The 15,556-nt window shown below is 35.3% G+C and overlaps 2 protein-coding genes across 2 annotated transcripts; one reads left to right on the forward strand and one right to left on the reverse strand.

Moving 5' to 3' along the window:
• The first annotated feature begins 8,111 nt into the window (after positions 1-8,111).
• LOC107469083 (uncharacterized) lies at positions 8,112-8,498 on the forward strand. The gene has a single exon (XM_016088463.1). The coding sequence runs from the start codon at positions 8,112-8,114 to the stop codon at positions 8,496-8,498; it is 387 nt and encodes a 128-aa protein (XP_015943949.1).
• Positions 8,499-9,840: 1,342 nt separating this feature from the next.
• On the reverse strand, positions 9,841-12,841 carry LOC107469160 (prohibitin-1, mitochondrial). The gene is made up of 6 exons (XM_016088543.3): positions 12,770-12,841; positions 12,255-12,491; positions 11,836-11,952; positions 11,207-11,377; positions 10,570-10,782; positions 9,841-10,235 (listed from the first exon to the last, which is right to left on the reverse strand). The coding sequence occupies exons 2-6, from the start codon at positions 12,438-12,440 to the stop codon at positions 10,044-10,046; spliced, it is 879 nt and encodes a 292-aa protein (XP_015944029.1). The 5' UTR covers positions 12,441-12,491; positions 12,770-12,841; the 3' UTR covers positions 9,841-10,043.
• Positions 12,842-15,556: the final 2,715 nt, after the last annotated feature.

The raw sequence follows: 15,556 nt of genomic DNA on the forward strand, positions 1-15,556 counted from the left end.
AGAAGCATGGACAACTAATCATTTAGAGAAGGATATAAACCCAGATTGGAAAGTTAAATATTGGTTGGTTGATATTATAACATTCACTTTAAAACTGATTAGTGTAAGTTGTCATTATACCTCATACAGCCATAGTTTAAAGCCATGGCAAAAGAAATGCTGCTTCCATCTTTTACACCATGCAATAACGGGTTTGGTTTTTTTTATATATATAAAAAGATATATTACAAAACAGACACCACTAAATTACAAAATGCAAATTTTATTTTCTGTCATTTCCTTTTTTTTCTTCATTTGGTGTTCTGTATTTTGGTTCAGATGACTCATGGTACTGTTTCTGCTGCAAGCTTTATAAAGTAGAAAGCATCTTAGTATATGCTTCTTTTGAGGTTTTTCATGAATATCACGAGTACTATGAAAAATGTAAGGAATATAACAACGGGTGCCCATGGTTGATTCGGATCAATTTCTGCCAGTGCAGAGGTATTTGGGAGGTAAAATGGTACAATAGACCTCATAGTTGTCTGGCCACCTCGATATCGAGCGATCACAAGAGGCTTGATTACCAGGTAATCTCAGTGTTCATACTATCTATGATTAGAGCGGATGCTTCCATGTCGATCAAGGTACTGATGAATGCGACAAAGGCACATTTCGGTTTCAGACCGACTTACAGGAGGGTTTGGTTGGCTAAGTAGAAGGTCGTCGCTCAGATTTACAGAGATCATGAGTCATATAATAAGTTACCGCGGTGAATTCTAGGTGCGTAGATGATGATGCCTGGTACTGTTGCAGTATTTAGGACCAGTCCTGTGCGAATGGAGGGGTAGTCCGATGATTTGCATGCTTATTTTCACCGTCTATTTTGGACATTCCTACCGTGCACGAGGCATCTTCCCCAACCACCACCACCTCCATCCTCCATCTCAATGTTCAATGCAGCTCGTGGTCTGTAACACCCTATTATCCTAAACCTTACCTCTAGCCATAAAGCAAAAGATAACAAGATGTCACGATAGTTCTAAAGCTCATACAATAGTAAATATAGAAATGAATATTAATACTAGAAGAGCGATGAAAAAATATAGCTCAAAGACATAGAAATCACAACATTTGGAGTCTAGGCCAGCTAGTTAATACAGAATATAACAAAGTGTTTGATATAAAACAGCAACATACTAACTCTCATATTAAGCCTTTAAGGCATCAAAGTTTTAAATATACAAAAGTAAGAGTAGCTACAATATATAAACCAAAATACATGGATCACAAAATCTCCTCCACTCTGTTATCATCCTGCAACTAACCGAGGTGGGTTACGACCTGTATCTAAAAAATAACATATGATATGAGAACGGGATGTTCTCAGCATGGTAACAGTTCCCAATATGTAAGATATAAGGTTCCGGAACGCCAAAGACAATCCTAGAACTTCAAATCAAACTTAATATCCAAACTTAAAGCAATGCTAAATTTAAAATCATAACTTAAAACCATAATGAACCAGGGGTAATCTAACTTAGAAAATTTATAACTAAACCAACACGGCTATCCTACAGCCTTCACCAGCCTAACCTCTACGCGATCTTATCGTTACTGCCTACCGAACCTCCTCAACCCCAGTGCCAAACACAAATAGATACAAACAAGTAATACGCAGGTAATATGACATATACAGCAAGGAATACAGGAAGCATATATAAACATGTTATACAATTAGGCAAATTAATGCAAGTAGGCAAAACAAGCAATCATATAAAAAATGCACATGATGAATGTCTGTCCTATTGGCTGTTATATCATATTGTCGGTTAAACTGTCAACCCGACACATTCCCATGAAAATGTCACTTTCGCTTACGTTTATAAATGGGAACCCCTAGGAATATAGTGCCCGGCTCAATTTCCCAGAGATATAATGCTCGGCCACTCTTATGAACGAAAGTATGTGAGCGAGACATCTACCACAGCCCTCACATCTCAGCGTAAGAAGAACCACCCACTCCTTACGCCTACAACTCAGCATAAACGAAACAAACCACTGCCCTTAAGCCTATATCTCAACATAAGCGGGACGAACGACTGCCCTTAAGCCTACATCTTAGCAAAAGCGGGACGAACCCTGCCCTTATACCTACAACTCATCAATATTATTCAAAAGAAATTATCATTTTAAAAAATAGTTTAATGATTCATAGTAAAATCTCTCAGCTCATTCAGAGTCTCATCATGCTCGGCATTTATGGCATTCATGCCTCAATATTCTCAATCTTAAAATAAGATCATCATCACATCATGTGTCCTCCATTCAGTCTCAAAGAACTCTCCACCAGCTTACTCAGAATAATTCATCTATAATTCATACCACACCTAAGTCTCCATCTTATAAGATTTAACTAACTTTATCTAATTTAAGCCCTCTAACTCTTTTTCATTCGTCTCAAGTGTCAATTACTAGTTAGGAGTCTAAAATAGAAGTTAAAGAAGGTTGGAAAGTTAGAGAATCCTTTAAAAATAAAGAAAAACAAGTTTTCAACAAAATAGGAAGCTTGCGTACACAAGCCCCTATTCCGCGTACGCATGTGTGTAAAAATGGTGCTAGCGTACGTGACACCTCCTTCGCGTACACAAGAGTCCCAAACCTCATGGAATGCTTGCGTCGCGTGTCAAAAACTCGCGTATACATGGCTGAAAATCACAGGCTCACGTACGCATGCCAGTGCCCGCGTACACTAGATCACAAGACAGTGAAAAATGCTCGCGTTGCGTGCATAGGTCTGCCTACGCAGCTTTTATCAGACTTGGAAAAATTCAAAAACTGCATAATTTAGATTTTTGTATGGAATTTCCGACGTTCATAACTTCCTCTACAAAATTATGTTTTTCTCAAACTTTATATTATTTTAAAGCTCTTTAAATAATCTTCAATTTAAAATAAAATTGAATCAATTTCAAAAATTGAGGCTCCAGTTATGATCCACAGAAATTCACTAAAAACAGATTTTTACCAAAAGTGACAATTCTCTAGTTTTTTCAAAACTCCTAAAACCAAACCAGCTCAAAACATACTCAAGCATCATACCAAGCATTTCTCAACTATCCCTCATTTATTCACTATCAAAACTATTAATTTCACAATTTTCTTTATATTTCCTATCAACATCATCACCATGAAACATCATCACTACTAATCAAATTCATCAAAATCATTATTTTCCAATTCAATCATCATCGAACTCACCACCACCTCCAATCTTTATCAACATCAACCACACAATCAATAATCATCATCGTTATCAACATTCATCATCATAATTCATCAAAGTAATCACAAACATTAATAATCATCATACATCATCAACAATTTGACTAGATTCCAGAAATGATCCCTGAGATTGATGTTGTACACTAAAATCGTCTCTGAGATTTTAATTGCACCAATTACATCCCTGAGATTGAAAGAATTGCACCATATTAGTCACTGACCCGTATTCCGTTAACGACGCACTGACGTGGCTTGACGACGCGGACCTTTGGTGACACGTGTCACCTCATGTTTTAGCCACGTGCAACAGTAAGATGACCTGTCGGTCAGTTACATGTGGCATGGTGATGTGAATTATTATGCCACGAGTCACGATGCTATTTGTCCACGTGTCATTCACTTATCATCATTACATATGCACTAAATTGGTCCCCCTTACTTTGTATTAAATGAATTATTTTAGTCCCTAAAATTAAATGTTGAGCACCAAATTAGTCCCTTCATCAGTTTATTCTCTTTTTTTTATAAATTCAAAATTTTTAATATCTTTGAATACACTAATTTTAATTTTATCTTTTCACAAGTTATTCAAATACAAGTGTTTTTATAAAATATTTTAAAAATTTTAGTTTTAATTATACAATTTTTTCTACAATATTTTATTAAAAAATTAAATGAAATATTAAAATTAATTTAGTAAAGAGTGAAAGTTAAGAGTATAATAATATTTTTAATACAATTTTTTTAATATTTAATACCTTAATAAATGTTTTAAAAATATTTGATAAGGCACTTGTTAACTAATATAAATTCATTATTCTCATCCATTTTAAAAATGTTTGATTCCCCATATAATATTGATTTCTCACTAAATTAATAAGATAGATTTATACTGTTGATTATAATAATTCATTTTATCTATAACTTAGCTAGGCGGCCTTTTCATATATTACACTATTAATTAATAAGGTTAAGTACTTTTTTCGTCCTTAATGTATAAGGCCAAAATCAAAATCGTCTCTGACCTTTTTTTTCGTATTAAATCATCTTCAACATTACAAAACGTTATAAAATCATCATTTTGTCCATAAACGATATTTTTCGAACAATTTTGTCCTTAAACAAAAATAAAAAACCCTCATTATCCTCACCACTAACTTCTGCATAATCATCATCATCGCTACGCATCTCTCTCCCTCTTCCTCTCCTTTTCCTCACCGCCATCACCACTGCCATTATCAAACTTTTTTTCTCTGTATTATCTATTTATCATCCTAAATCACCATCATCCACCCATAAACTAAATTCAGCAACAGCAACAACCAAATTCAACAGCAGCAACACACTTTCAACAACACCAAAATAAAAATGAATCAACAACAACAACAACATCTACAAAATAAATTAACAGAAATTTTAGATTTAACAACAATTCAATAATCATCACCGCAACTTCAGATCCAAAATCAGCAACAATAGAAATTTAAAAAAAATTTAAAAAAGATGTTCATATTATTCAAAAATTAAAAAAAATAAAAAATTAAAGAACAGAAAGAAAAGGAAGTGATGGTGCAGGAACCTATTGCCATCAACCTCTGACCGCCGTCGCCCTCAGTACTCCCCTCATTCTTCTTCCCATTCTTTTCTTCTTTATCTTTCTTCCAACTGCCACCCATCGTCGCTGTCTGTCGAAAGCCAACAGCCACTACAAGCGCCGCCTCTCCCTTTCCAGAACACGTCACAACACCGCCATGTCGGGGATTCGAAGCTAAAGACAACGAACTCGAAGACGCTTCTATCGATCCAACCACTCTCCGCTCTCCACCTTCCCAACCTCTCATAACTGACCTCACTCCTTCTAACCCCATCGATCCCCAACATGATCCCAAACCCGCACCCTCCAATCTCTCGAAACTACCGCCCACCACCTTCGATTTCTGGACGAGGATGAGTTCGAAGGCCTCCCCATCGAACACCCCTCCTCCGATCTCAATGCTTTCTAGTTCCCACTCCAATTCCACTTTTCCTTTCACCCCTTTAAATGCTCTCTGCATCTTTTATTTTTTATTTTTATTTTATAATTTTTTTAGTCAAAAGTAATTTGGTTGGGGGGAGAGGGATCTTTTTAAGGGTAAAATCATGATAAAAATATTGTTTATGGACAAAAGAACGATTTTATAATGTTTTGTAACGTTGAAGATAATTTTAATATGAAAAAAGGTCGGAGACGATTTTGATTTTGGCCTCATACCTTAATGACGAAAAAAGTACTTAACCCTAATTAATATAAGTACTTATTGTAACCATGACTTGAACAGTATTAAAACAGATACAAATAAACATAAGAGGCAATAACAGAATTTTGGATTTAACTAACATGTGATCTAACGATACAAGTTAAAATTATTAATTAAAAAATTCATTTTAAAAAATTGTATAATAAAAAATATAATTAAAATTAGTGTAAAAATATTGAGAATTTTAAATTTACAAAAAAAGTGAGAACAAACTGATGAAGGGACTAATTTGGTACACGACATTCAATTTTTGGGACTGAAATGAGTCATTTGATGCAAAGTAAGGGACCAATGTGGTGCATATATAATAATACATTGTGGATGACACATGGATAAATAACATTTGACACGTGGCATAATCTGACACGCGACAAAAAGACTTGTGACACGTGGCATAACCATCCACGTCAGCATGCCACGTGTCGCTGACCAACACGTCATCATACCGTTACACGTGGCCAAACTATGAGGTGACACGTGTCACCAAAGGTCCACGCCATCAAGCCACGTCAGCGCATCGTTAACAGAAAATGGGCCAGGGACTAACATGGTGCAATTTTTCTAATCTCAGGGACGTAATTGGTGCAATTGGAATCTCATAGATGATTTTGGTGCACGACGTTAATTTCAGGGACCACTTTGGGGATTTAGTCTCAACAATTCACACTTATCCTAAGGTCCACTAGTCTATGTTTCACAAAACATTACATATCACATAAAGAAAACCGAAATCATACCTTGATCAATTCCCAATTTGCACAAAAATTACCAATTGATCACAACCAAGCTCAATCAAGCCACTAATTCAACTCCAATTGCTTCCAATTACTACACCCTTGGTAACTGAAACTTCAAATTCAATTCAATTTAATTTGTATTGATGGCTTCCATTGAAAGTTTCTCTCTTCTCTCTCCTCTCTCTCTTTCGGTCATGTCTATCATCTTCTAAGAAAGAAAGAAAGAAAATAGAATGCCCAGAGAGTGGGTTATGATCAAAGGCCACAAGCTCCATACAAAAGCTATTCTCTCTTTTTTCTCCTTCGGTCACATCTATCCATCAGAGAAGAAGATTGAAAAAAAGTGAAGCCTCTGAAGAAAATCCTATGAAGAAAGGTTAAGAAAGATTGTTGCTATAGAAGAAAAAATTTGGAGAAAGGTTTCAAAATTTTGTTACCAAGAAAGGAAGAGATCGACCTCGTTCAGGAAGCAGATCTACCTTGGTAAAAAGTTTATTTCCATTTTTGTTCCACCAAAAAGAAGATAGCCTCTGAGTCTCAAGCTGGAAGAAGCAAAAAAGGAAAGCTTGAAGCTAGTATGGGTCAGATGCTCATCAATGATCAGAATCAAGACTTGGGGCCAAAGCAAAGTTCAACAGCTCAGATTCAAGATACACGAAGAAAAAGGTTGAAAGAGAATATTAAAGGTATTAGTCACTGCTTCTACCCTCTTTCTCCTCTGTCACACCGCTGCTGCATGTGTATTGGGAGAACAGAACCAATATGTGTTGAAGAGGTTTCAAGCTCAGGAAGTTTCACTCCTTTATAATAGGGGTGAACGGCCAAGGATTGAAGCAAGGAGTGAGAGCACACGTTTCGGTTCCTATAGCTCTTTGAGCTGTTCATTCTTCTCCTTCATGGCTTTCATTGAATATTTCTTTTTCTCAGTTTAGTCTGTCTGTGTTTCATTGGTAAAAGACAAAATGTGAGGTTTTGTAAGAAAAATCCAATAAAGGCAAAGAGTTAAAGAAAAAGCCATAGTTATCACAGAAATTCTTTGTATGTATTTTTGTTTTGTTGTCATGATCCTGAGGAGATTTTCTTGCAAGTTGGGTTAGCACTTTGTGGTTAAAAGTTAGGTTTGAATCCTAGTCAAGTTCAGGTTAGGTTAGAATCTGGACTTGTTCTCTTACAAGTTGGGTGAGCACTTTGCTGTTGAAAGTTAGGGTGAGACCTAGTCAAGTTCAGATTGGGTTAGAATATGGACTTGTCCCAAATAGGATTTGGTAGATCCTAGGGAGAATTGGTGAATGTAATTTTGTTGAAAGATAGTGAAATTTTGTCACTATTGTGATAGAAACTGGATGTAGGCTGCATTGCACTTAGCAGCTGAACCAGGATATATCTGGTGTTACTTCTTCTTCTTTACTCCTTTCTCTGTTTCTATTTATCAAGAGACAAAAACAAAAGTGTCTCCCAACTCGGCACGAGACAACAAAAGTGTCGCTCAACTCAGCACGAGACAAAAGCAGAAAAATCTCCTGAAATTCTTTTGAAAAATTAGAAATTAATATTCAGCAAAAGGGGCTAAGATTCAACCCCCTTCTCTTAGTCACTGATTATCACCAATTGGTATCAAAGCTTGGTCTCAAAGAGATCAAGCTTCACAACTTGGAGGAAAGATCCTGATGGCAAACTACATGGGTTCAAACACAGTGGCTTATATTCTGACAGAAGGATAGTCCAACAACAGATCTCCATTCTTCAAAAAAAAAATAACTTCAACTATTGGAAAGAAAGAATGAAGATCTTTTCTCAGTTAGTGGATTACATCATGTGGAAGATAACCATAAATGGTCCTCAAGTCCCTACAAAGGATGGCGCTGGTGGTGTTGTCTCTCCCAAAGTCAAAGCAGAATGGAATGAAGATGACAAAAGGAAAAGAAAACTAAATGCTAATGGTGTCAATATGCTGAACTGTGCAATCAGCTTCGAGGAATACCTGAAGGTTTCAAGATGTAAAACAGCAAAGAAAATCTGGAATAATCTTCAAGCCACACGTGAGGGTACCACACAAGTAAGAGAAACCAGAATTGACATGCTGAGCAAAGAGTATAAGATGTTCTCTATGAAGGAAGGAGAATCAATTGATGACATGTTCGAGATATTCTTTATCATCAGTAATAGATTGGAAGTTATGAGGATTACTCATTCCGAATAGATGCTAGTGAGGAAAATCTTGAGAAGCTTGACAAGAGAGTGGAAAGTGAAATAACCTGTAATGAGTTAAATGAAAAGTTACTAGCATATGAAATCACTCACAAAAAAAAAATGATACAAAAAAAAGAAAAAAAAAGGAGAGTGGCTCTTAAACCTTGCACTGAATCATTGGATGATTTATCCAGTGACTGTTTACCAGATGACAAGTTTGTATTTTTTGCTAAGAAACTTAGAAGGATGAATGAGACTCAAAGGAAGAAGTAGAGGTGGTAACTCTGTTGGTCCCTATAGTTTCGTGAAATTTTCAATTAGGTCCCTATATTTTTTTTCTTTTTAATTGAGTCCTGCACTAAATTTTTTTTTTCAATTAAGTTTTTCTTAGTAGTAATTGGTTTAATTTTATAGGGACCCAACAAAAAAAAAATTAGTATAGGGACCTAAATAAAAGGAAAAAAAAGTGTAGGGACCCAATTAAAAAAAATTTGGTGCAAAGACTCAATTAAAAAGAAAAAAAGTATAGGGACCTAATTGAAAATTTCGCGAAACTATAAAGACTAATAGAGTAATTAAACCTAATTAAATATATGTATAAAATATTTAATCTGATATTATATTAAGATTAAATTAAAAAATATATAAAAAATTAATTATTTTAAGAAAAAATAAAAAAAATTAATTGTAATGATGGGAAGACGTAGTTAATACATATAGTTCGTTTAGGTGACTAGAGTTTTAAAAATTATGCAAGAAGAGGGAGGATTTGACATGTGTAGTGTGGAGGCTTAGAATAGATATTAATTTTCTCTATTCTTTTTTTGCTACAAAATACTATTTACAAATCGGTCTCTCTTTTTTAAGCAAATTTAATTTTTTTACTTGGTCTTTCAAGATCCATATTATACTTTCACCACAGAAGAACTCTCCTTAATACATTACAAAAACATGTATACATGATTGTCATTTTTATTTATTTATTTATTTTTTGTTTTGTTTTTTTTTTCTTTCTTTGGTTTGGAACTATAATTTAGATGGGAGTGAGCAGTTTCTAAGTACAAACTAGAATTTGTAATTGAATTTATAAACTTCTCAAAGTGCTAAATATCCAATTAGTTGACTTTGTTTTACACCAAGTAGTATTCAATATTAGACACTTCTTTTTCTTTATTTTGGCTAGCAATTCCTCTTGCAAAAATAACAGCTAATGATCCAAAACAAAATATTCACAAGAAAATTATTCTTAATGTTATTTTTATTCCTTGGATTCTTAGTTTCTTACTATTTCATAGCAAAGGCCATGCTGCTGGCTGTTTAAAGTTTTGGAAGTTATTTCAGATTTAAATCCCTCGGGGAATAATCATAATCAATTAATCATCATTTTATGTAATCCGGATCATTTGGATCTCAAATAATCCTTTGGCTAAAGTTTGAAAAAGGTTACTATTCAACTATGTAAAGACTACTCTCAACATATACATCATGAAATTGAATAGGTTTCGTACTTTCTAATGAGAGAATGAAAACGATCATCACAAACAAGTTCAGCAGATCACTTCTTGCTTGGCTCCAACTTCATCTCCTGAAGATTCAGCAACAGATCATCTGAGTTCAGGTAAACCTTGTTTGCTGCGTTGGATACAGTATTCGCAATCTCTCTTGCGGCTTCGATCTTCCTCAGTGTGATAAAAGCTGGATTGTTGGCAATAGCTTGTCCAATAAGTTGGGCACTTTTTGCTTCTCCCTGTTGAGTAAAGGAGGTGTAACGAAGATCAGGGGAAACTAAATATTACGAAAGCAAGATTAATTAGCAGTGGTTTAATGAAATAACCCAACATATTCACCCAAAATAAAAAACAGAACTCGGCATCCAGACCAATGTTTTTCAGTGAGTTTTTCAGGTTGGATTTCCAGAACAAGAACTAATGAAAATGAAATTGTAATAGTCTAACCAGCAAGTAACACCACTAGCATGTACATAAGGCCGTGCATTGTAAAAGGAAACAAGAAATAAATGCAGCAATTTGTACTATGCAATAGTTCGTAATGATAAATATGAATTCATAATTTATTCTCACCTGTGCTCTAATTACGGCACTTCTCTTGTCTTGTTCAGCTTTCTCCACAACAAATTTAGACCTCTCAGCTTCTTGTGCAGCCACCTGTTTGGCTTCAATTGCAGCAGTAAACTCCTTGCCAAATGTTAGAGTGGTAATTGACACATCATCAAGGGCGATATTGAAGTTAACAGCCCTCTCAGTCAGAACCTTCCGGATTTCCCTACTAACAGCCTACAAATAATAAGTCAATTAAAATTAAAACATACTTCCCTCATGTTAGAACTGGACCTTTCAACTTGACAAGGAAAACAATGCATGGAATGCAAGAAACTAGAAGGGATATGTACAAAACAACCAAAGCAATTCCCCTAGTTAACACAGTAAATCTCCTCATGTGGATAGTTACACAAAACGCACTTCGGTAGTGCGTAAATGGTAATGATAACTTAGTTCAGCAGAATTAATTCACTTGGATGTACCCATTGTGCTTACCATAACAATAATACAAACCAAAAAATTATTTTAACAATTTGAAACTGCAATTCTATAAAAGACATCTCAGCAACTGGAAACTTCGTTGAAATGGTTGAATTTTTTCATACACGTTCATACACAACCTTTCAGAAACATTATATACGCAAGGATTACTGATTACCTCGCGCTGAGTAATAAGCTGGCTGGCATTGTATTGGGCAACAACAGCTTTCAAAGTTTCATGTATAATTGAAGGTAAAACCCTTTCATTGAAGTTCTCACCAAGGGTCCGATAAATTGTAGGTAACTCACTTGGCAAAGGACGAGTAAGGACTCGAAGCCCAATTTTCACCTGTATGACATTTATGTGCAATTTTAATAAGGTAAACATTTCACAAGGTTGAATAATTAAAAATATGAACTGTTTCATGACAATTTTCTCAAAACACAATATCATTGAACAATCTAGATTGCTAAAAAAGACAGCAGGAAGAATACAAATAAAAACATCATGCAGATAGTTGAGTTGACAAGGAGAATTGAAGCTTTGAAAATTGAATACTAATGTGTCTGCCAAAAGATATTCAAACTTAAAGCGGCTCGCAAATTCAAAATGAAATCATTTTAAAACAAAATATGCAAGGTGATAGACTTGGTCTACATCATTCCAATATTGAAATGCATTTAAGGAACACCTGTTAGGCTCTAAAGTTGTTAAGGTTATATAGCATATCCAATTTATGCAGAGCATTATTAAATAGAATCATCATGAAAAAAATAAAAACAACTGTTAGCAAAAAGTATATTTACCATCTGGAGATCACGACTTCCTGAGGTACTCTCAACTAGATGCGGTCGTGCACGAACATCATATATGACAGGCCTCTCAAACCATGGAACAACGAAGTGTGTCCCTTCTGGATAGACCTACAGATTACAGATGACATCATATTTTTAAAACATAAAGGGAACACAATTGTTTTGCAATTGCTATTGATAACACTTCCAAACAACCCTGACAAATAACTAGATCCCTTGAAAGATAACAACCTATGATCAAAGAAGAGCAAAAATCTTATACGAGCAATCACAACAACATCAAAAGCACTGCAAAGATAATTAAATGATATGGATATTCATGAAAATTTTCTCATCCATGAAGATTTCCTCCCCATTTTTTCTTCCCAACAATCATACCACAAACACGAAAACAATTTACTAAAAGAGACCTTGTCTTTGACACCAATTAAACGGTTGAAAACAATAGCTCGGTGTCCTCCCTCAACATTGTAGAGACTGTTGGCAGCAGCATACAAACCAATCCCACCGATCACACTCAGCTTCAACAGCGCCGACGCTGCGCCACCACCAGCACCTCCGGGAACGTTCGGAACCTTCATGTTCTTCAGATTCATTTTCCCTCACACAACAGAAAACAAAGCTCAGTCACCAGCGGAATTTCACCCCTGAAATATGCGATTATTCAAATGGTATCATATCAAAACACACGCAGAGAAATAATTCAAAGGCAAGATATTGTAATGATCAAATGCAATCAATCAAGTTAATGATGAAACCAATGTATAGAGATTGAAAGGGAGAAATGCTTGTTTCTTTTTGCGAAATTTCTGACTATAGTAGAAATGAAAAAAAAATGTCGGTGATTGAGAAAGAAAGCGAGCAAATCTGCATTTCAAGATCGAATAATTTTTGTAAGAAAAACTAGGAGAAGATGAGGAACTACCTTCCGAATTGTGATCGAGGACGATGGGGAGAAGGGTTTTGTGGGGTTTAGGGTTTTAAAACAGACTGTGCCATGCATGGAAATATTTAAATTCAATCAACTGAATTATGTAATTTATATATAAAATGAAATTAAATAAAAATTTGAAAAATATTTCAATATAAAAAATATTAACATATTATTATAATTAATCAAAAAATTAAAATTAATATTTTCTATGTGTTATCTTAAATTTATATTTTTTTTATCAAAAATAGAGAATTTTATTAAGGGATAAATATCAAATTGATACCTAAAAAGTTCTGATACTAATAAAATAGTACTTAATTTTTATTTTTGACAAAATAGTTCAGAATGATTTTAAAATGTCTCTAAGAAAGACTAGTTAGAGACAAAATAATTTTCCACTATGACAAAGCTCATCTGTGTTCAATTCCTTGGCTTCTTCAAGTTGCAATAGCTTCTTCGAAGAGCATCAAATGTCATAAGTACAAAATTAACTGTCTCACGGTCAGCGTCACTCCTTTTTTCTAGAGTAAGACTGATCGACGAAGACAATACAAAATCTGAATCTTGATTTACCCTGCTCCTCTTTTGGGATGATTTGTGAAAGAGCCTAGTAGCGGAAACGACACAAATGTCCAACACAAGAACAATATGGAAGCACTCACAACACAATATGACAGCAACTATAACAAGCAAATATAACAAGTAAAGTAATAACAAGAACACACCAAGATTTTAACGTGGAAAACCCTCTCAATGTGAGAGGTAAAAACCACGGGTCGTCCAAACCAATGAAATAGCTCCACTATAATCAAATGAGGTACAAGAGAGTCTTAAACAAAGCACAAAAACGTGCATATAACCAGTCAAACCATTCAAAGCACCAAAGCTCACAACTAAGAAGCAAGAAGATGAAATATACCCAAAAAATAGAGCTGCTGTCGAAGCCAATTTCTTCCTCTGAAGACCTTCAATTAAAATCTCCACCGTTCAGAATGAAGAACAAGATGTGAAAAATCTACAGCCCAAATTTCACATCGATCCAACGGTGAAATAATGAGAAACTTCCGTTCCAAAATTGCTGCTCTGTGTAAAAATGGGAAACCTAATTTCTCTCTTGCGAAACCAATTTCTCCTACTGCAAATCTCCAATCAACATCTCCACCGATCAGAATGAAGAACAAGATGATAAGAACATGCAGTTTAAATTTCAAGCTGATCCAACGATGAACAACTGAGAAACTGTCATTTGAAATTTAATGCTTTGGGCAAAAACGGAAATTCTGTTTTTCCCTCTTCTCTCTCACTTGGTGGCTATTCTCTCTCACTCAAAAAACCTCAAAAAACTGAATTAGGGTTATGATACTAGGGTGCAAGAATACACCCCCAAAATGTTAGGCTTGGGCCTCACAAAGGAGAGAAAAAAACCCAACAAATCTCCCCCTTCTCGACTAGGTGGAGGCCCTCGCCATTCCGGCGATCAAACAACATGTTTCAAACTTTTCTCTTGACAATGCTTTTGTCATCATATCAGCACCATTGTCATCAGTGTGAACTTTCTCAAGTTCCAACAACTTGGAATCTAACACATCCCGTATCCAGTGATACCTAACATCGATATGTTTAGATCTTGGATGAAAAGTAGAATTCTTGGCAAGATGAATAGCACTTTGGCTATCACACAACAAGACATAACGGTCTTGCTTAAAACCAAGTGCTGCAAGAAACTTCTTCATCCACAACAACTCTTTACATGCTTCAGTTGCTGCAATAAACTCTGCCTCTGTAGTAGAAAGTGCAACACACTTCTGTAACCTTGACTGCCATGAAATAGCTCCCCCTGCAAACTTGACCAAATAACCTGAAGTAGACTTTCGAGAATCAATATCTCCTGCCATGTCTGCATCAGTAAAGCTAACTAGCAAAGGTTTCTCACCACCAAAACTCAAACTCAAGTTAGTTGTACCTTTGAGATATCTCATAATCCATTTAACAGCATTCCAATGTTCTTTACCTGGATTAGAGAGAAAATGACTCACTGTACCAACCGCATGAGCAATGTCTGGTCTAGTACACACCATAGCATACATCAAGCTTCCAACAGCTGAGGCATAAGGAATTTCATTCATTGCTTATTTCTCCTCATCAGTGGTTGGACACTGCTTGGTACTCAACTTAAAATGAGGAGCAAAAGAACTAGTAACACATTTGGCATCATTCATGCCAAACCTTTGAAGCACCTTCTTTATGTACTTCTCCTGTGACAAATAAAGCTTCTTGGAATCTCTATAACGAGTAATAGTCATGCCCAAAATCTGTTTGGCAGGACCCAAGTCCTTCATAGCAAAGAACCTGCTCAACTGTTTCTTCAACTCATTAATCCTCAAAGTATTCTTACCCACAATCAAAATATCATCCACATAAAGCAAAAGCATGATAAAATCATCATCAGAAAATGTTTGCACAAATACACAATGATCTGAAGTTGTCTTACGGTAACCATGCTCCCACATAACAGATTCAAACTTCTTGTACCACTGTCTTGGAGCTTGCTTCAACCCATAAAGACTCTTCTTAAGCTTGCACACAAAATCTTCCTTTCCTTTAACAACAAAGCCCTCCAGTTGCTCCATATAGATCTCATTATCTAAATCACCATGAAGAAAAGCTGTCTTCACATCCATTTGCTCAATCTCCAAATCAAGAGACGCTGCTAATCCATGCACAGCACGAATGGATGACATATTCATAACAGGAGAAAAGATCTCCTCATAATCAACA

This window comes from Arachis duranensis, chromosome 10, assembly GCF_000817695.3.
Source record: "Arachis duranensis cultivar V14167 chromosome 10, aradu.V14167.gnm2.J7QH, whole genome shotgun sequence".
Classification (NCBI taxonomy): Eukaryota; Viridiplantae; Streptophyta; class Magnoliopsida; order Fabales; family Fabaceae; genus Arachis; species Arachis duranensis.

Bases quoted from the DNA above. Each gene is read 5' to 3' on its own strand.
- LOC107469083 (XM_016088463.1), top strand. From the start codon at position 8,112: ATGTGGAAGATAACCATAAATGGTCCTCAAGTCCCTACAAAGGATGGC.
- LOC107469160 (XM_016088543.3), bottom strand. From the start codon at position 12,440: ATGAATCTGAAGAACATGAAGGTTCCGAACGTTCCCGGAGGTGCTGGT. The intron at 10,783-11,206 runs GTAATCAGTAAT...TATTATTTGTAG, and splicing joins AGCTTATTACTCAGCGCGAG to GCTGTTAGTAGGGAAATCCG. The intron at 10,236-10,569 runs GTGAGAATAAAT...TTTACTCAACAG, and splicing joins GTGCCGTAATTAGAGCACAG to GGAGAAGCAAAAAGTGCCCA.